The following is a 20,696-nucleotide window of genomic DNA, read 5'->3' on the forward strand; positions in this document are numbered from 1 at the left end:
GTAGGTGCCAGGCACACTGGTTTGTGTCAAGAACTGCAACACTGCTGGGTTTTTCACACTCAACAGTTTCCCATGTGTATCAACAACGGTCTACCACCCACAGCACATCCAGAGAACTTGACACAACTGTGGGAAGCATTGGAGTCAATGGGCCAGGAACCCTGTGGAACGCTTGACACCTTGTAGAGTCCATGCCTGGACAAAGAGGCTGTTCTGAGGGCGGTGGAGGAAACAACTCAATATTAGGAAGGTGTTCCTAATGTTTTGTATACCCATCGGGCGGAGCACAATTCGCCCAGCGCCATCCGGGTTAGGGTTTGGCTGGGGTAGGCCATCATTGTAAATCAGAATTTGTTCCTAACTGACTTGCCTAGTTAAATTAAAGGTTAAACAAAATAAAATGTATTATACAAAAAAATGACATCTATAAAGTTTTGAATATTGCTATTTTCAATGTTGCATTCTTTATTCAATCTGTTAACGACAACATTTAGTATATTCTCTGTTATCTATTGACATAGATATCATCCAGCACCAAAGACATGAGACATTCATTGACAAGATGCAGTGACAGGCAGTGAACAGACTTTGTGAGATACAGTGGTTGACCTAGCAGTGGATTCTACACACATCGCTTAACCCTAACTCACCCCACAGACAGGGTCATCATCAGGGCAATCGTAACACTTAGGCTGTGTACGTACAGTATTTTCCAAAAGTCTTGACAACAACACTTTCCCTTCATGACAACTGAAAAGACACTTGGAAGGGTAAAAAAAAATCAATTACAAAGAGAATCCATGGCTTTTAAAATGTGATTAACATGAGAGATACGAGGAGAGGAAAGGAGGTGGCATTGGGACACATGGCTAGCTAATGAGGATACAACAGCATGCTGAAAGGGTTAGACTAAAACCAGTTAGAATCAGAGCCTTACAGAGTACCATAGTATGAGTCATAATACCCATACAACCTAAAACAGGGAAATGGTTCCAATAATTTCCCCACCATTTATTTGTCCCATAGGGGATTTTAGAAACACTTAAAATAAGGGCTGTGTTTCGTGTAGGCTTACCCTGGCGTGACGTTTTGCTAATTGTGAAAATCTCTCTAGGACAAGGTCATTTCTAAATCAATATATTCGCCTATATTTACCCCCCAAAATGGAAAAGCTAATTAGCTGCTAAACTGGCTATCATAAAGAACAACAAATGTCATGATGATCTGGATAAGACTGTCGAATCAAGGCAAAGGTAAGAATCTCTGGATTAACTATCTAATGTTAGCTAAATGTAGTAAATAATAAATAGGCTACATTTTTTTAAATGGACAATTCTGTGAACTGTCTTGTGCAAGTTTTAAATTGACACATTACCTGTTAGCAAAGGTATCAGTTAGAGATGACGTGCAGGAGCTTGGAGGGATTTGTAGTTTTGAATGGTGTCTACTTTGATGCTAGGATTAGGATTTTTGAATCAGAGTAAATAGAGCCGAGTATATTGATAGAAGTCACCATGTACAAGAGAAATTTACATGTTTATCAAAATGTCACACCATGGTAAGCCTAAGCGTTTCTAAAATCCACTATGGGAAAAATGTATGGTCGAAAAACAATTGGAACCATTTCCCTGTTTGACCGCTAGGTTTTATGGGTATTATGACACCTCCATTGTGGGCCTCTATAGAGGTCAGGCCAGAGCTAGCTATGCCCTCTATGTGAATCACTGGGGTAAGGGATACTCACAATAGGTGAACTAGCAATGAACAACATTAGCACCAATTTCAACTGTTTTGAAAATGTTTACAAAAGGCTAGAGACATTCAGCTAGGTGTAAGTATAACTTCTTCACTGGACCACTTCGTGACCACTCTCCGCAGAGTCAGCAGAATGTGGATGTTTCTGGTTTTCAGGGATACAGTATTTTCAACCAAACTTCCATTTCCCCTGAAAAACGTGGGGAGTCCGCTCAGGTGTCTTGCTACCCCTGCTACGTTAAGTTGCTCTGTTGAATATACTTTAAGGCCTGTAAAGACACTTATGAAAAGAAATACATTTGTTTTGATGGAAGAGCTTGACCATATTCACAGCAGAGCATATTGGATACTTTGAGGTGTAATAAGTAATGATATTTTTTTCAGTCAACCATTTTCTTGTCTCAAACAATAAGACACATAAGACTAATGCAAATCGATTACGTAATGTTAAAATTTGAAATAAAATAGGAAGGTTTAGCATGTCTTTATAATACATTTGATATATAATTTAGATATTTTTTTAAATAAAGTATATTCACTTTTTCTAAATCTGTGTTTTAAATCCGTAGACATTAAGTTAATATCATGCAACCTAGTCATATCTGTCATTCTCAAAACTTGCCTGTGGATTGGTGGATGCTTTAAAACACTTTTAAAAATCTACCTAAACTAAGTAGAGAAAATAATATATAGGCTACAATTTGATCCATGTTGGCACAATGTTGGAACACAACATTTACAAAATGGAGTCACTCCTATACAGTATATGTGAAACAAAACTGTATTGCCCTCTGGCCAATGTCCTGGTCAACATACAAACAAAATATGTAGAAGGAACAACTAATAATAGTCTTATACAACTATAAAGAGTGAGTCAAAACAGTAAACTCTTGCATTTACTCTCTACTCAATATTGTTGCTGGTCTTTCACTGCAATCATTTTCAGTATTTCTACCTCATGCTTTAGTCGATGTGTGCCCCCTAGTGGTAAAACAGATTCATATTCTCTGACGTTGGCTAAATAAGGTACAGTAGAACCCTAAACTTCAAGTTCGAAACTGACTGTGGTGTATTAGTGGAGGTATTCACCCTTTGTACCCCAATACAGTGTAGGTAATCAGGGTGGAGAAGGGAAGGTTGATGTGTGTATGAGGGGGGCTCATCAGAGCCTCTTGTTCTCCAGGATGCCCCTCCAGTCATCTGCCCAAGAGAGCAGGCGCCGGTGGCTGGAGCTGGGAAGTATGTGCTTGTTGTGGCAGGCTGTAAATAGGATGTGCTCCCAGCTTGGGTTGGGCTCTACACCTGCAACAGAGGCACATCACAAAGGTCATGTGACGCTTGTAGATTAATCGAACAGTCAAATACTAACTACCGAAAATACCTATATGTATGACACTAGCATGCATATGGCGCCATCATATAAATAAATGCACATATATTTACACGCGCACAGTTTTCCAGCTTTGCTACAAACACTTGACTCACCGAGGATGTCTGGCTTGTCATCTATGAGGACGTCCCCAGTCACCACAGTCTTGTCTCTGGTTAGGATGATCTGGTCCAAGAAATCATAGCCCAGGTGCTTCTCTATCCAGGCATACTGAACACACAACAGGGAGAGCGCAAAGACCCGAACTATTGTTAGGAAGAGGTACCACAACCACCACTCGGCCTCCAGCCTAAAGGATTTTACTGTCTTGACTCCGAGCTTACCTTCTCACCAGGGCAGTGGATATAATGTTTTATAGGGCTGGTGCAAATAAAGACATCTGTGCTGGAAAACGGAGAAGAACACAACAGGGTTCATTTGTTTTCAAGGTAAATCTTCTACAACATGGCGTTTTTGAAAGGTGAGCAAAGGGGATGTCCTAACATGAGGATATAGGCTAGTATTGGAACAGAGTTACTGTGAATGTACTGTTTCGTGGTGAGGGCATTTGCTTGAGGTGAACTACTATATGGTTGTTGACATAAGGTCGGCCAAAATGAAACACTAAAGCAAAGGTTCCCTCTATAAAGACGGCGTGGTCCTCTGTAGCCGTTGGTAGAGCACGGCACTTGCAACAGCCAAGATAGTGGGTACGATTCCTGGGATCACTCATACATAAAATGCACGCGTGGATGACTAAGTCGCTTTGGAGAAAAGCATCTGTCTGTTAATGTGCTATTAGCATGATGACATTTTAACACGGCAAATGCATACAGCAGAGCACACCATGACATAGCAGTTCCCTTCCTGAGAGGGTTACCATGCTACTCCAGGACCACCTGCCCGCCTTCTCCACCCTATTTGTTTATAGCCTAACGGGTGATGACTAAATGGCAAATAGTCTCTAGGTGAGGGTCAAAACATTGTAAAGCACTTTGGGAACACAAACAAAACAGCAATTCCTTCTCTTTGAACAGCTGACTCACCGGGCAAGTGTCTTTGAAATAAATGTGAGTATTTTAAGAATATTTCGTAAGCTATGGTATTGTTCAGATATGGTTTGAATGACCATATATGGTTCAAACTTACTTCTCCATCTTAGCCATCTCCTTGACGGCCTGCACTCCTCCAGGAAGGGGCTCCAGCTCTATAAAGAAGTCCTTTGACTCCCAAATGCTGATGGCCTTCTCCTACAGTCAATATAGCCTCTGCTTATCATCCAGACTTTTACAGATTGTGTGTGTGTTAATTTATGGCAGACACTGAGGACCTAGACGCATGGCATACTTTAATACTCTCATTATACAATGAGAGTATTATATACAATTATACAATAATAGGGATATGGGAGACATCTTTATCAAGTGCATGCTTGCTATGACTATACTGTGGAAATAGAGCACTGTCTGGAGAAACTGGGGTTGCATTATAAAGCAGAAATTAAAGCACTTTGTCGAGCCACCATGTGAGTAGGGGTTAACTCAGCACAAGGACTTTCTTATAAATCAGATCTGTGTGTGACTGGCATTTACAGAATTCAATGTATTGACAGCTGCTGCTCTTGAAACCTTTTGAACATGCAGGGGACTTCTGATGCAAATGAATGAGCGACATAATGCCAGACTATACAGACAATTAATGTATGGATATTTCCCGTTTTCAGACAAAATGCACAGTTCGGAACTACTTACACACAGGTCACTCCTCAAGTTCCCATACTGAGACGACACCCAGAATCCTCGTCTGTCCTCCAGGGTGATGTACGGTTCATTGGGGTACCTGGCCCGGTATTTCTTCAGGAATCCCCCTTCGAAGTCTGCAATGACGCCATCCATGTCCACTAGAACCCGAAGTCTCTTACCAGAGGATGAAGACATCTTCGCGGAAATATACTTGAACTGGTCATGGAGTAAGATCCTCCCTCTGTCGCGTAACGTTACTATCTTGGGCAGTAATGACATGATTTACTTGCCTCGCTGATTTCTGTCGGTGATCGAACGATGGCTTCAAGACTCACGAAGCGCGAGATAAGTATTCGAAAGTCCAGAAGAGAAAAATGTGTTTTTCCTAATACTGATAGGGTGCCATTTAAACAAAATATATTTTGGGACGTTGCTAATGTAACTAACTATTTGACACGGTCAGCTATTTATTTATGGTTTCAACCTTTATTGCAATTGGTCAGGCTTTGGCAGCAAGCTAGCTAACGTTAGCACTACCGGTATATTGATTAGCGCACAGGGTCAAATTTGACCAATGCCTTTCAGCAATGTATTTGGACTTGTTTACGATTCTTGTCAGTATGGACTGGTTCTTCAGCAGTTAGTGTCGCATCTCACAACCATTGTCAGCCGCACAGCAGCTGTGAAATTGGGTACAAATACTCTTAGATGTGTCGCCTACTGTACAAAATCCTGCAGTCAAAGACAATGTCGTGAAACAAGATTACGCACGTGTCCTCAGTTTCTCAGTGGAGTTTAAAAAGGCATTCTTGTATCATGGAGTGTTAACTGGAAAACATCTACAACATTTAACTTTTTACATCAAAAGAAGCTGAGCATGCATGCAGCAGAGGGAGCAAAATACCAGGGAAGGGAGGAATCAGTCAGATTCAGAGTGTTTAATAGTCACATGTACAGGGTTTGCAGGTGTGATTGCAGGGTACAGTGAAAATCTTAGGTGCTGAGCTCCAACATGCAATACTAAGTGGAATAAAATAATGAAAATTGTAATAAAAACAACAATAGAAATAGCACTATATACACCATACAAACTGTAGCAGTGATTAATAATTACATGTCCATTAGAGTAAAGCCTGTTGAGGGGGTGGGGGAATGAGCAGCAATACCATTGTGTGGGGACAAAGTGAAATAAGAGTAATAATATACATATTAACAACTGCAACAGTGATGAATGTCATTGGGGTGGGGGCCCTCGGGGACAGGCCAAATTTCAGCTCTGGAGAATACAGGTGCTAGAATCTTTCCAGTTCCCACACAGCCATGAGTGCCATGAATCTGGCTAGCAAGACTACACAGGTGTGGTCAATGGGAAGACATATCCAATGAGGAGTCCCCAGAACAATGAAGAGATTCTGAGAAGCAGCTACAGTTAAGAGTGGAGTGTGCTGGCCTATTGTGTGGTTTGATAATTGTCTGTGGTAGGGAGCAGGGGAGGTCTCTGGCTCATTGGTAATCTGCAGGGAGACGTTGAGTGTCCCCTTGTAGGGGCCCCCAATCTAGTTTTGCCAAATCACATCTGAAACAAGGCTAACGTTGTAGACATGATAATTCATGTATTATTTTAATTGTTGTACTGTACCATGTGTATCCTGTGAATATGACAAGTAAACTTGACTCCATACACACATACAGTCAAAAATACAGGTGCAGGGCTATTCAATTAACATTGTGTTACTGGTGTCCCAGTCCTGATTTGAATCAGTCCGATTAGGGAAAAAAACAGTACTGCCCTGTGGCCTCCACGGCTGCATTCGAGTGGGAAATCTCCAATTATATAATGTCTTTGCCTGCAACCCGGTAGCATCTGCACTGTACTTCCTGTGTTTACTAGTGTGTGATCCTTAAAGTGGTAGCACAGGGAGACAAATTCCCAATGAATAAAATTCATGATAGAACATAAAGACAATCAGCAGATGTTTTCAGGGGGTGTACGTTTCGAGCAAATGAGGAAATAAACGGTAACAAACAGCAATAACTAGGTTTCTGATACATTTATATTTTGCGTTTAGCAAATCTGTGCCTGTCAATTTAAGAGCCTAAAGTTCCAACCGTAAATCTCGTTACATCCCGTCTGTTCTTACGAAGATCTCACGACACTTCTCTCTCTCAGTGGCGGCTGTGTTGCCCCCTGTCTCAGCCAGCACGGACGGAGTTGTTTCTGACATTTGAATGAAAAACATTTTGAATTGCTACCACTTTGGACAGATGAAATAATGGCTTCAGCCTTGGAGCAGTTCGTGAACAATGTGCGGCAGCTCTCTGCTCAAGGTATGGACACTAAACAGGTTTTAGTTCTCAGACGAGCTGGAACTATTAGCTAATGCTAACCAATGGGTTACTATGCTGTTATCATGTATAACTAGCTAGGCTAGGTAGCCAAACTGGATAGATCCGTTTTGCTTTATCATGTAAACACAGCGCTAAATTTATTGTTTTGGTGAACGAGGCCTCAAAAAAGTACTTCACAAAGATGCGTTTTTACCCCGGGACACTAATGTGTACCTCAAACAACACTGCAAACGAATACGTGTTTTAAAATCTTACTTTTTGTTTTTGTTAGAGAAAATAATTTCTGGGGTATGCCTTCCGGTAGTTCCGCCCTAAGCACGCGCGATTGGATGAAGAGCGCCATTGTCAAATGTTATTGGGCGACAGTCCCATCTGTAACGCAATATGCAATAGTTCCATTGGTAATGTACCCAGTGCAGGCCTTGACAGGACACTTGACCGGCCGATATATTTTACAGTTGCCAAGTACCTCAAGTCCACGATGATTTCATCCACGGGGGAAGTTTAGTAGCCGCAAAGAATGTGAGCTATGCAGCTAGACCGCGTTCCATTCTAAAAACGTGCTCAATATTCTTAGTGGCACCCAATATTACATTCTTTAAAACAAATATATATTACTAAATGATTAACGTTATCATTTACATATGCGGGTGTATTCAGTTGGCATTCTGGCTATTTTGTTGGTACAGAGGTTTATAGAGGTTTGCTATTATAGTCTGTATTATATTGTTAGAAATAAGCGAGCAACATAATTAAATATTTATTTCTGACTATCATCATGGCTTTCATCAGAGTTTGGGAGGGCTCCATCTAAAAATGGAAGAAACACTTGTGTCAATTAAACTATTTATGATAGACTCTTCATCCTATATTCACACATGAACTCTCGTTTTAATTTGGACCTGTACTCTTCAACCAGCTCTAATGGCTCAACTATCAAGTGCTGCATTGTTTGTTTACCTATTGTCTTTACTGTTGCATATCAGGTCAGATGACACAGCTGTGTGAACTGATCAACAAGAGCGGGGAGCTGTTGGCCAAGAACCTGTCCCACCTGGACACTGTACTGGGGGCCTTGGACATCCAGGAGCACTCCTTGGGCGTGCTGGCTGTGCTGTGAGTAGCCTGCTCTCTTCTGCAGTTATCTAATCCTTGATCAATGATTTTATAAGTCAATCACTGATCTAGGATATGACTTTGAGTCAGTTTCTGCTTACTGTACCTGTGTGCATTTGAGGCTCATCTTACCTCATTTGCACTCACTATATATATATATATATATATTTTTTGTTTTATTTTGTTCTACTGTATTATTGACTGTGTTTTGTTTATTCCATTTCTGTGTTGTATGTGTCGAATTGCTATGCTTTATCTTGGCCAGCTCGCAGTTGCAAATGAGAACTTGTTCTCAACTAGCCTACCGGGTGAAATAATACAAATATCACACAGATCAAGGTGTTAAAATGAAATTGTCTGTTGAAACTGGTTGTCTTTTACAGTCTACATTCTTTGTTTTAATACGGTGACAACATGTTTTTCTTGTGTACTCACGGCCAGTTTTCACTTTCCCTTCATAAAGGTTTGTGAAGTTCTCCATGCCAAACATCCCTGACTTTGAGACGCTCTTTTCCCAAGTCCAGCTCTTCATCAGTACCTGCAATGGGGAGCACATCAGATATGCAACAGACACTTGTAAGTCTAAACATAACTTATTTTTGGTTTCTAGAAGCCATGTATTGATGTGTTTACTCCATACGGTGTTAACGTCTTGTAGTGATGGAAGTGTTTTCTAAGCAATGTGGATAATGTTTTTCAAGGTCAAATGATCAGGGCAAAATGTATTTCGCTTGAACCTGTTAAACCAGGGGTTCCCAATTTTTTTTTGCCCTGCAACCCCATTTGAAGTCAACATTTCTTGTGACCCCACCATGTAAGAAAAAAAAATAGGTAATCAACAGCCAATGTTTACTTTTTAAAATTGAGTCTGACAGTCTATTACATATCAGTCTGACAGTATTTTTCTGGACAGTATTTCAATCTGAGGAAGCATAGTTTGAAGAGACTGAAATGCATCAAAGGTATTGGGATGTTCAGAAGATCATCAGGCAATAACTGCAATGGAATTGGGGAGGGGACTGTGGATCTGTCCCTGTACATTAGTCACACGCGAGTCAGACAGCACTGGCCCGATTTTTGATGCAACTTGGGTGAATGATGCGTCTTGTAGAGATCCGGCATTTACAAAATGATACTGATTGGCCCAAGGCGGGAGCTGTAGTAATGAACTGAAATGTGTAATATCCCAATTGGCCCAAGGGGGTGTGCTGCATCATTCATGGGGGTGACATGTTTTGTATGATGATCTGTGTAGAAAAGAACGTCATTGTTGGTGTTCTTTTCCCTGTCTGATTTCGTGCCTAATGATTTAGTGTTCTAATGAATCCTGCTCGGCTTGTGGTCATTGTAGAGGGAAACAGAAGATGGATACGGGTTCCTGAGAGTGTTATCTTTCAGTGATGTGGTTGTAATATTTTGTGGCATGAACCGTTCAAAAGGATAGAGACACATCTTGTAGGAAGCAAACAGAAATGGCTCTGTGAATTACAACCGCATCTAGCAGCTACCAGAGATTAGATGTAACCGCAATTTTATGAACCAAGCACAATTGTTCTGTATTTTTTTCCCCCCCAGAGTTTCTCGCGATCCCATTTTCATATCCGGTGACCCCTAGTTTGGGAAATGCATAACCCACTATTTGATTTCTCTCCAGTTGCCAGCCTCTGCCATCAGTTGACAAACGCCCTTGTAGAACGGAAACAGGTAAGTCTTGCCAAAATGGGAGCAACACATTTCAATCAGAAGAGCTAATGCATGAACTTACTTGTCGATTAACTTGGTCTGTTTGAAAAAAGGACTTGTGTTTTTTACAAGATAAGACCCAGCTTATGTCATTACCACTCTACATGATTTAAAAAAAAAAAAAACAAAGCCAACCAATGAGAAAGCATATTGGTTCATTCTAATTTATACAAGTTTAATGCAGCAGTTTTTTCAAAGAAGGATAGAATTGGCTCTTAATTCCATGCGTGGATATTTTATTTGTAATCACAGCAGTGGAGGGTATGTGAAACAGACGTGTGCCAGACAACTCAGGGTAAACTGATCGTACCAAGGCTCAAACCTGTGGACCTCTGTCTTGCTAGCACACGTGATCGCCCTGCTTGGCAACGTACTATCCAGTTATGCCACCAAAACGGAACCTCGATGGCACCATTGGCGACATTTCAAGCTAGCTGTGGAGTGAGTTCATGGCACATTGTTGTCTCTGTTACATTTGGTTTAATGCATCTCTTTCCTTCACAGCCATTGAGAGGCGTCGGCATTCTAAAACAGGCAATAGACAAAATGCAGATGAACACAAACCAACTTACCTCAGTTCATGCAGACCTGTGTCAGGTGTGTAACCGCCTCATGTCAACTGGCTCTTTGGACTTTACATGATTATTGAAATGTATTGATGCTTGGCTATGAGACTAAGCATGAATGAGCTCTCCATTATTTTGTGTGTACATCCACAGCTGTGCTTGTTAGCAAAGTGCTTCAAGCCTGTCCTCCCATTTCTTGAGCTTGACATGATGGACATCTGTAAGGAGAATGGCGCCTACGACGCAAAGCACTTTCTATGTTACTACTATTACGGAGGCATGATCTACACGGGTCTGAAGAACTTTGAAAGAGCACTGTATTTTTATGAACAGGTACTGGCTTATTTGAGAATCTAAAATGTGTGTGCTAAAGCTGTTTTGGATGTGTGTTCCTGTTATCGAAAGTGAATTGATTTAGCAGACTACTAGTAGCACATTTGTTCATCTTAATACCATTTGAAATGACCTTTTTTAAGTTACTATTTTGATACTGTGTATGCATGCAGTAGTCAAGTACACTACACCTCACGTTGACGTTGAATCTGTGAGGGCATTGACTTGGCTGTAGTTGGTTTACGTCTCTAATTCCATTGTGTGATATTCTTATGCCCCCCCCAGGCAATAACCACTCCAGCTATGGCAGTCAGTCACATCATGTTGGAGGCCTATAAGAAGTACATCCTGGTCTCCTTGATTCTACACGGCAAAGTGCAGCAGCTCCCCAAATACACATCACAGATAGTTGGGAGGTTCATAAAGGTGAGAGTGAATATGCAAACAGGGCCATATTTTACATCCATAGATGTAATGGCACATCTCGAACACTAGAACCGCTGGGCCTCGAGGGGAACCCCCCCCAGTCATTGACTGCACCAGTCTAATGGTGTAATTAATACATAATATATATGCTATCACAACAAAAATATGATTTGGTTGTATTTATGAAGGTCTTAGGAACATTAGAATAAGAAAACAAAATGTTCAAATAACACAATAGCATTTTCATTAGTTTGTTACTGTACACTATATTTAAAAAGAAAAAGCACCAACATTCAAGTGTGGAGTACCTTTTTAAGTATGAAAGCATACGTGTTGGATTGCGGTAACACCAACCACCAAGTCGTGTGGCCAAATGATAAAAAACATCAGTAGCCTAAACATCATAAGTGTGCCTGATGAGTAATGAAAATCAGCACAAAAGCAATAATGGCATTATTTATTTATTTACATTTATTTAGCTAGGCAAGTCAGTTGAGAACAAATTCTTATTTTCAATGACGGCCTAGGAACAGTGGGTTAACTGCCTTGCTCAGGGTCAGAACAACAGATTTTTCCCTTATCAGCTCGGGGATTCGATCTTGCAACCTTTTGATTATTAGTCCAACGCTCTAACCACTAGGCTACCCTGCCGCCCCATTATAATGAATATAATTTTGATATGACCGTAGTAAACACAAATCGTCAGTTATTGTCAGCTTGTGCTTACATGTTGTGCTGCTTCATGCAATGGCATCAGTTGGAGGGTGTTCATGTCACAAACGAAAGCTGGTGAGTGCGTTGCAGGTGTTTTTTTGCTTGCAATGTTGGATCTGCTCTCTGTGATATTTTTGTGCTGATAATCAGCTGCAGCATTGTCACCGGCTTTGTTTTGTCCTGTCTCGCCGTTTTCATTTGGTGGTGGCACAGCCACCTGCTCACTATTCTGGCTTTTTTTTAACGATTAGGCCTCGGAGGTGAAGGTTCAGGCTGTGGCTCAGAATCAGAAGAATAATCATCAGAGACGTCATGATTCATTTCTTCCCCTGCCTTCTGAGTCGTTTTCTTTCAGATCTCATAGCAGCGCTAACGGAGCATGTGCATCCATTCGTCTTGGTCTTCTTGCCACTGTAAATTACATACACTCTCACTGTGTACTCCAAGTAGACCAGAGTAGACTAATTGGATTGGGTGGACTGATATAGGGTACATACCAGGGTTTCCGTTAGGAAACTGGCAGCATTTTAATTTATCGGACATTTTGAGAAATTTACTGGACCCATATGCATTGGGTGCGCAACTGGTGCTCAGAATGACAGAAATCAGAGTTAGAATATAGTAATTTGTGTTAACAGAACATGCAAGTCAAGGATCAAGGATGCAATGGCGTGTGTCCTCACTGAATTCTGATGCTCACTATGAAGATGTTAGAATAACTGTCCACATTGACTTTTCCTCAGCCAGCAAGACAAGTAACAAACAGAAAAATCACTAGCCTATGTCAATCTACGATCCCCCATAGTAGAAAAGTTGACCTCTTCTATTGGTCAGCTTTTTGAGAAAGAAATGGCCTATTCCAAACAGACTCTGGGACAGTTGTTGGACTAGAGATCCAAAATGTGTACAACCAGTAGACCTAGGCTATATTAACAAGTCGGATCAGAACGTTTAGCTTAAACTGTTGATAAACTATTATTTCTTCACATTATAAGCGCAGCAATGCGCGCAAGGCAGTAGGGTAACCGCAAATGTTTGTTCCATAATGCAATTAACTGGAAAACATCGGTGTCAAAGCGCACCGCATGTGCGAGCACTCATGTGACAGAGATGAAAATATCTTAAAATAAATCATTTAGAGAGGGGAGATCTAGTATGCAACAACTAGCATGGGTTGCTAATTTGACTAGGATTGTGCCTTTGGTTACTGGACAATGAAAGAAAATTGATATCAAATAATTGCCTCCAGGGATATGATCTGATTTTGGCCAGGCTACTTTGAAGCAAGGTAAGACATGCCTCATAATATAAAGTAAAACGTTCAGGTTTCAAACAATTAAGTAACTATGTGTTTTCAAAATGCATACTGCCTCCAGCTCATTGCAAAGTGGTGTGTGACGCGCTGATGAAGCCTGTTCTGTTGCCTATGCATGCTGTTTGAGATGCTGAAGCCGCAGCTCATGCTGTCTGACAGATTTTCCACTCAAAGGCTCTGTATACTTTAGGCCTAGGTGTGTGATCCATAAGATACATAACGAATATACTGTACACGCGCCAATTTAATTGCACAAAATGATGCAGTGTCACCTATAGACCGATAAGCATGACCAGTCAAATGTATTTCCATCGACTGTTATTTCCATCAATGAAGAGGTTAAAAAGCGTTATTTCGCAATGGGATTTTTTCTTCTCCTCTGGGATAATTGGCCAGTGCCAATTTGATTTATCTGCTTTTCAACAAAGAATATCGTCCAAAAGCTGGCAGTGACAGGCTAACTGAAACCCTGGTACATAGCATATTTTGGATTACAGTTAGAATAGATGAATTCAATAGAATGGTCTGTTCTTCATTCACAATTAGTGACTACATAGTTCTGCATCTTTCACTTCCCCTTGCTCATCAACTCACCCATTTGCCCCCATCACACTTTACTTCATTTATTTAATCTGTTGACGTGCGAAATTAGTTTTGGTTTAGGTTCAGTTTTGAGGCAATCTGCGGGGTGATCATCAATTGACCACTGCACCTTCAACTATCAGGAGAAGGAGCGGAGCAGGACCTACTGTTGGGAGGAGGGGCAACGGGAAAACGATTAAAAAAATTACATGCCCTCCTTAAACTGGCTGTAACTCCAGTCTGTCTGATATTAATATTCTAACAACCATGTGTTATATAGAGTCGTGGTCGGAGGGGGGGCATGACTTTAAAAATGGCAGAGTAATAATTTATTTACATTTTATGAACAGTCCAAATAACTGCTTTAGCGATTCTAGTGTTGTGCTTCTTGTACTATATACTATACATATGACATAGTATTACATATTTTACTGCTTTGTTTCTGCAGCCTCTCAGCAATGCCTACCATGAGCTTGCTCAGGTGTATGCCACCAACAACCCAGCAGAACTGCGCACCCAGGTGAACAAACACAGCGAGACCTTCACACGCGACAACAATACAGGCCTTGTCAAGCAGTGCCTGTCATCCCTCTACAAGAAGAATATACAGAGGCTAACAAAGGTATACTTCCTTCCCTTACCACATGTCACCCTTAGCCAAGATATCCTTCCCTCACCCCACCCAAGCCACAGCCTGTTCACCCCACTACCATCAAGAAGCTGGAGACAGTACAGGTGCATCAAAGCTATGACCGAGAGCCTAGAAAAACAGCTTCCCCAACTAGCCGGCCTACGCCCAGTACCCTGCCCTAAACTTTAGTCACTGTTACTAGCCGGCTACCACCCGACACTCAACCTTGCACCTTAGACACTGCTGCCCTATGTACAAAGTCATTGAACACTAGTCACTTTAATAATATTTTCATATTGTTTTACCCACTTCATACATACATACTGTATTCAAGTCTAGGCTCATCCTATATACAGTGCATTCGGAAAGTATTCAGACCCCCTGACTTTCACATTTTGTTACGTTACAGCCTTATTCTAAAATGGATTTTACACACAATAACCCATAATGACAAAAGAACGGAAATATCACATTTACGTAAGTATTCAGACCCTTGACACAGTACTTTGTTGAAGCACCTTTGGCAGCGATTACAGCCTCGAGTCCTCTTAGGTATGACGCTACAAGCTTGGCCCAGCTGTATTTGGAGTTTCTCCCATTCCTCTCTGCAGAGCTTCTCAAGCTCTGCCAGGTTGGATGGGGAGTGTAGCTGCACAGCCATTTTCAGGTCTCTCCAGAGATGTTCGATTGGGTTCATGTCCGGGCTCTGGCTGGGCCACACAAGGACATTCAGAGACTTGTCCCGAATGTGCGTAGGGTCGTTGTCCCAGTTTGAGGTCCTGAGTGCTCTTGAGCAGATTTTCATCAAGGATCTCTCTGTACTTTTCTCTGTTCATCTTTCCCTTGATCCTGACTAGTCTTTCCTGTCCCTGCCACTGAAAGACATCTCCACAGCATGATGCTGCCACCACCATTCTTCACCGTAGGGATGGTGCCAGGTTTCCTCCAGACATGACGCTTGGCATTCAGGCCAAAGAGTTCAAACCTGGTTTCATCAGACCAGAGAATCTTGTTTCTTATGGTCAGAGTCCTTTCCAAGCGGGCTGTCGGGTTCTTGGTCACCTCCCTGACCAAGGTCCTTCTCCCCCGATTGCTCAGTTAGGATGGGCGGCCAGCTCTAGGAAGAGTCTTGGTGGTTCCACACTTCTTCCATTTTTAAGAATGATGGAGGCCACTGCTTTCTTGAGGACCTTCAATGCTGCAGACATTTTTTGGTACCCTTCCCCAGATCTGTACCTTGACACAATCCTGTCTGGGAGCTCTATTGACAAGTCCTTCCACCTCATGGCTTGTTTTTGCTCTGACATGCACTGTCAACTGTGGGACCTTGTATAGACGGACACACCACGCCTTTCCAAATCATGTCCAATCAATTGAATTTACCACAGGTGGACTCCAATCAAGTTGTAGAAACATCTCAAGGATGGTCATTGGAAACAGGGTGCACCTGAACTCAAGTTTGAGTCTCATAGAAAAGAGTTTGAGTACTTATGTAAGTAAGTCATTCATTTTTTTATACATTTGCAGAAATTTCTTAACAGTTTTTGTTTTGTCATTAGGGGCTGGTGTGTGTGTGTGTGTGTGTGTGGTTGATTGATTAAAAAATATATATAATATATATATATTATGTGATCAATTTTAGAATAAGGCTGTAACGTATCAAAATGTGGAAACAGTCAAGGTGTCTGAAATCTTTCTGAATGCATTGTAACTACTGCTGTACACACCTTTTCTATTCATATACAGTTGAAGTCGGAAGTTTACATACACTTAGGTTGGTGTCATTAAAACTCGTTTTTCAACCACTCCACAAATTTCTTGTTAACAAACTGATTATGGCAAGTCGGTTAGGACATCTACTTTGTGTATGATACAAGTGATTTTTCCAACAATTGTTTACAGACAGATTATTTCACTTATAATTCACTGTATCACAATTCCAGTGGGTCAGAAGTTTACATACACTAAGTTGACTGTGCCTTTAAACAGCTTGGAAATTTGCAGAAAATGATGCCATGGCTTTAGAAGCTTCTGATAGGCTAATTGACATAATTTGAGTCAATTGGGGGTGTACCTGTGGATGTATATCAAGGCCTACCTTCAAACTCTGTGCCTCTTTGCTTGACATCATGGGAAAATCTAAAGAAATCAGCCAAGACCCCAGAAAAATATTTTTAGACCTCCACAAGTCTGGTTCATCCTTGGGAGAAATTTCCTAATGCCTGAAGGTACCATGTTCATCTGTACAAACAATAGTAAACAAGTATAAACACCATGGGACCACGCAGCCGCCATACCGCTCAGGAAGGAGACGTATTCTGTTTCCTAGAGATTAACGTACTTTGATGCGAAAAGTGCACATCAATCCCGGGAACAACAGCAAAGGACCTTGTGAAGATGCTGGAGGAAACCGGTACAAAGGTATCTATATCCACTGTAAAACGAGTCCTATATCGCCATAACCTGAAAGGCTGCTCAGCAAAGAAGAAGCCACTGCCATAAAAAAGCCAGACTACGGTTTGCAACTGCACATGGGGACAAAGATTGTAGATTGATTAAACAAAAATAATAGAACCGTTTGGCCATAATGACAATCGTTATGTTTGGAGGAAAAAGGGGAGGCTTGCAAGCCGAAGAACACCATCCCAACCTTGAAGCACGGGGGTGGCAGCATCATGTTGTGGGGGTGCTTTGCTGCAGGAGGGACTGGTGCACTATACAAAATAGATGGCATCATGAGGGGGGACAATTATGTGGATATATTGAAGCAACATCTCAAGACATCAGTCACATAGGTATTCCTCTTGTCCAGATGGGTTAGGGCAGTGTGCAGTGTGGTTGAGATTGCGTCGTCTGTGGACCTATTTGGGCGGTAAGCAAATTGGAGTGGGTCTAGGGTGTCAGGTAGGGTGGAGTTGATATGGTCCTTGACTAGTCCTTGAGGTCAGGAAGTTAAAGCTTGGCAAATGGGTCTTCCAAATGGACAATGACCCCAAGCATACTTCCAAAATTGTGGCAAATTGGCTTAAGGACAACAAAGTCAAGGTATTGGAGTGGCCATCACAAAGCCCTGAACTCAATCCTATAGAAAATATATGGGCAGAACTGAAAAAGCATGTGCGAGCAAGGAGGCCTACAAACCTGACTCAGTTACACCAGCTCTGTCTGGAGGAATGGACCAAAATTCACCCAACTTATTGTGGGAAGCTTGTGGAAGGCTACCCAAAATGTTTGACCCAAGTTAAACTATTTAAAGGCAATGCTACCAAATACTAATTGAGTGTATGTAAGTTTCTGACCCACTGGGGATGTGATGAAAGAAATAAAAGCTGAAATAAATAATTCTCTCTACTATTATTCTGACATGTCACATCCTTAGGATCACCACTTTATTTTAACTGACCTAAGACAGGGAATGTTTACTAGGATTAAATGTCAGAAATTGTGAAACTGAGTGTAAATGTAGTTGGCTAAGGTGTATGTCATCTTCCGACTTCAGCTGTAGACACGACCAATCAAATTTGACTATCAACTCAGCCCAAATATATCCTCCCACAACCTCCAAATGGACTGTCTTTTACCTCAATATACCTCCCTTTACTTAAATATACCCCCTTTAGCTCATGTATCTTCTTAACCTCATATGCCCCCCTCACCTCACATATACCTCCCTCCTAATATGTCTACCAATAGTCCCCGCTCACCTTAAATACCTCACCTTTACCCCTAACATACCATTCTCATCCCTAATATCCCTCTGTCTGCATTCAGCTATATTCAAAATATACCGTCTGTCCTTCACCTCAAACCTTCCACATCCCTATCTTCGCCCTGTTACCAGGGTGTAAACAAAGTTTTTCAAGTAAATGGTCAGATTGTATATGACCACCGTTCTATTTTTGCAGACTTTCTTGACGCTGTCCTTGCAAGACATGGCAAGTCGAGTGCAGCTGTCAGGGCCCCAGGAGGCGGAGAAGTATGTCTTGCACATGGTAAGCCAACGCGACCGCAGGAGGAAAGGCATGCTGTATCTCAGTACTCCTAAGAACACTCACTTTTGAATATCTGAAAGAAAATGGGCTTTACCTGATTTAGATTCTTCCATTGGTTACGTTTTCTGTTCCTTACAGATTGAAGATGGCGAGATCTATGCCAGTATCAACCAAAAGGATGGCATGGTCTGTTTCCATGACAACCCGGAGAAATACAACAACCCCGCAATGCTTCACAAAATTGACCAAGAGGTAAGAGAATAGCAGTGTTGATTATCTATCCTTGTATGAAAATGACTGAGGTACAATGGCGTCTCTTTTGGTAATGTTTTAGTGAAGTAAATGCCTTGTTCTGTGTCCTTCACAGATGCTGAAGTGTATAGAGCTGGATGAGAAACTAAAGTCCATGGATCAAGAAATCACAGTAAACCCGCAGTTTGTGCAGAAGGTAAAAAGCAACTGTTCCGTTTTCTAGGCTCCTCTAGAGGTTTTCCAAGAGGAGTATATTTGAAATTCAGGTGTTTGAGGGTTGGTGTTTTATTTTTTTTAGAAAATATATATTTTTTATCCCATTCTAAGACATATGAAGTAGCTATATGAAACGTCTGGTCTTCCAGTTATTAGTATAGAAATGATTACTAATGGTTAGCATCACATTGTGTGTTTCAGAGTATGGGAACGCAGGAGGATGATGTAGGCAGCAAAACGTCAAGTTACTCCTGAGGGCCATGGACAGGGGAGAACACTGCCACCCTTACGGTTCTCATTGGATGACTTTTTTTTAAAGTGGAAAAACATTCTATTGAGTATGGACATTGGTCAAGGAAAATCTAAATGTGTGGAATGATAATTTGGTTATTTCTTTCACGGTGTCTTGAGGAAACCTAAACAAAAAAACAATTTTGTCAGTGTTTTATTTATCATTGTTCAGGCGGAAGAGCCACTGCTGCATTAACAACCATAATAATAAAAACTGGACTTATTTGTTCAAAAGGAATGTGTGCTAAAGCACCGTTTTTCTGTTGCATGATATATATTTTTTTTTAGGAATTTCCTTATAGGATAACATGCAACATTTGAGGAAATCTTAAGTCTCATGTTTCGAAGATCAGTAATTTCCCTCGACCTGCTAGACAAATTTTCTGGTATATCACATGGAGATTTGACAACAAAAACAAGGCTGTACTTCTGCCCATGAACAAATGTAGAGAGGATAGTACAGCTTAAAAAAATAAAACAATTGGTGCACTGTTTTTTTCCATCCCCTAGAGGTCTCTCGTGTACTGTGTTGTACTGTAGTTTGCATTTACTGCAGGTGGGATGAGCTCTGAGCTGGAGTCATACTTATCTGTTATCTGGAAGGACTCAAGAATACATTGATTCAGTAAATTGACACAATTTTGGATTAAATGGATCACATCACATTCCTGTTTTGTCAGCAGTGTTTACCCTAGTCTTCTGACATTCTGTGCTACTTATGCCTCAGCTATTTGTGCAGTGTTTTGTTTGTCATATGTGAACGGAGAGATGTAGGATTTATTGTATTGCAAAGCCTCAATTTAACCCATTCATGTCCATAAGACATTTTTAAATGTCCTTTGGTACACTTGTTCTCTGAGCTTACTGATGGATCATTTCAAGAAGAGAAAAAAAAGTTTGGGCCAAAGCCTATGTATACAATGTGAGTTTTTGGTATTGTACTACATTTCATTAATCAAGTCGTGAATACATGTTCAAATGATCAGATCTTAATGATGTTTGGTATATAGATTGCCTGGATGTGTGATCTATCCATCTACACAAAAAAGCAGAGTGCTGAAGCAGGTAAAAAAATCACCTGTCCTCAGTGCCAAACACTCACTACAGAGTTCTAAATGGCCTCTGGAAGCAAGGTCAGGACAAGAACTGTGCATCGGGAGCTTCAAGAAATGGGTTTCCATGGCCGAGCAGCTGCACACGAGCTTAAGATCACCATGCCAAGCGTTGGCTGGAGTGGTGTAAAGCTCGCCACAATTGGACTCTTGAGCAGTGGAAATGCGTTCTCTGGAGTGATGAATCACGCG

At 41.2% G+C, this 20,696-nt stretch overlaps 2 protein-coding genes across 2 annotated transcripts; one reads left to right on the plus strand and one right to left on the minus strand.

Annotated features, from left to right (window-relative positions):
• Positions 1-439: 439 nt before the first annotated feature.
• On the minus strand, positions 440-5,145 carry LOC112223521 (5'(3')-deoxyribonucleotidase, mitochondrial). The gene is made up of 5 exons (XM_024386582.2): positions 4,876-5,145; positions 4,274-4,374; positions 3,469-3,529; positions 3,241-3,355; positions 440-3,057 (listed from the first exon to the last, which is right to left on the minus strand). The coding sequence occupies exons 1-5, from the start codon at positions 5,143-5,145 to the stop codon at positions 2,918-2,920; spliced, it is 687 nt and encodes a 228-aa protein (XP_024242350.1). The 3' UTR covers positions 440-2,917.
• Positions 5,146-7,056: 1,911 nt separating this feature from the next.
• On the plus strand, positions 7,057-20,057 carry cops3 (COP9 signalosome subunit 3). Its single transcript, XM_024386581.2, has 12 exons — positions 7,057-7,194; positions 8,202-8,331; positions 8,795-8,907; positions 9,986-10,035; positions 10,579-10,671; positions 10,794-10,973; positions 11,259-11,399; positions 14,459-14,632; positions 18,547-18,633; positions 18,772-18,885; positions 19,001-19,081; positions 19,303-20,057. Exons 1-12 carry the CDS (start codon positions 7,140-7,142, stop codon positions 19,354-19,356), a joined length of 1,272 nt encoding a protein of 423 aa, XP_024242349.1. The 5' UTR covers positions 7,057-7,139; the 3' UTR covers positions 19,357-20,057.
• Positions 20,058-20,696: the final 639 nt, after the last annotated feature.

The sequence above is a fragment of the Oncorhynchus tshawytscha genome, linkage group LG24 (genome assembly GCF_018296145.1).
Source record: "Oncorhynchus tshawytscha isolate Ot180627B linkage group LG24, Otsh_v2.0, whole genome shotgun sequence".
NCBI lineage: Eukaryota > Metazoa > Chordata > Actinopteri > Salmoniformes > Salmonidae > Oncorhynchus > Oncorhynchus tshawytscha.

What these genes read in the sequence shown, in the direction of transcription:
- LOC112223521 (XM_024386582.2), bottom strand. Translation starts at nt 5,145, where the DNA reads ATGTCATTACTGCCCAAGATAGTAACGTTACGCGACAGAGGGAGGATC. An exon ending in ACTTGAGGAGTGACCTGTGT is followed by an intron (nt 4,375 to 4,875) that starts GTAAGTAGTTCC and finishes TATTGACTGTAG; the next exon opens with GAGAAGGCCATCAGCATTTG. An exon ending in TCCACTGCCCTGGTGAGAAG is followed by an intron (nt 3,356 to 3,468) that starts GTAAGCTCGGAG and finishes TTGTGTGTTCAG; the next exon opens with TATGCCTGGATAGAGAAGCA.
- cops3 (XM_024386581.2), top strand. Translation starts at nt 7,140, where the DNA reads ATGGCTTCAGCCTTGGAGCAGTTCGTGAACAATGTGCGGCAGCTCTCT. An exon ending in CCCTTGTAGAACGGAAACAG is followed by an intron (nt 10,036 to 10,578) that starts GTAAGTCTTGCC and finishes TTTCCTTCACAG; the next exon opens with CCATTGAGAGGCGTCGGCAT. An exon ending in TAGTTGGGAGGTTCATAAAG is followed by an intron (nt 11,400 to 14,458) that starts GTGAGAGTGAAT and finishes TTGTTTCTGCAG; the next exon opens with CCTCTCAGCAATGCCTACCA.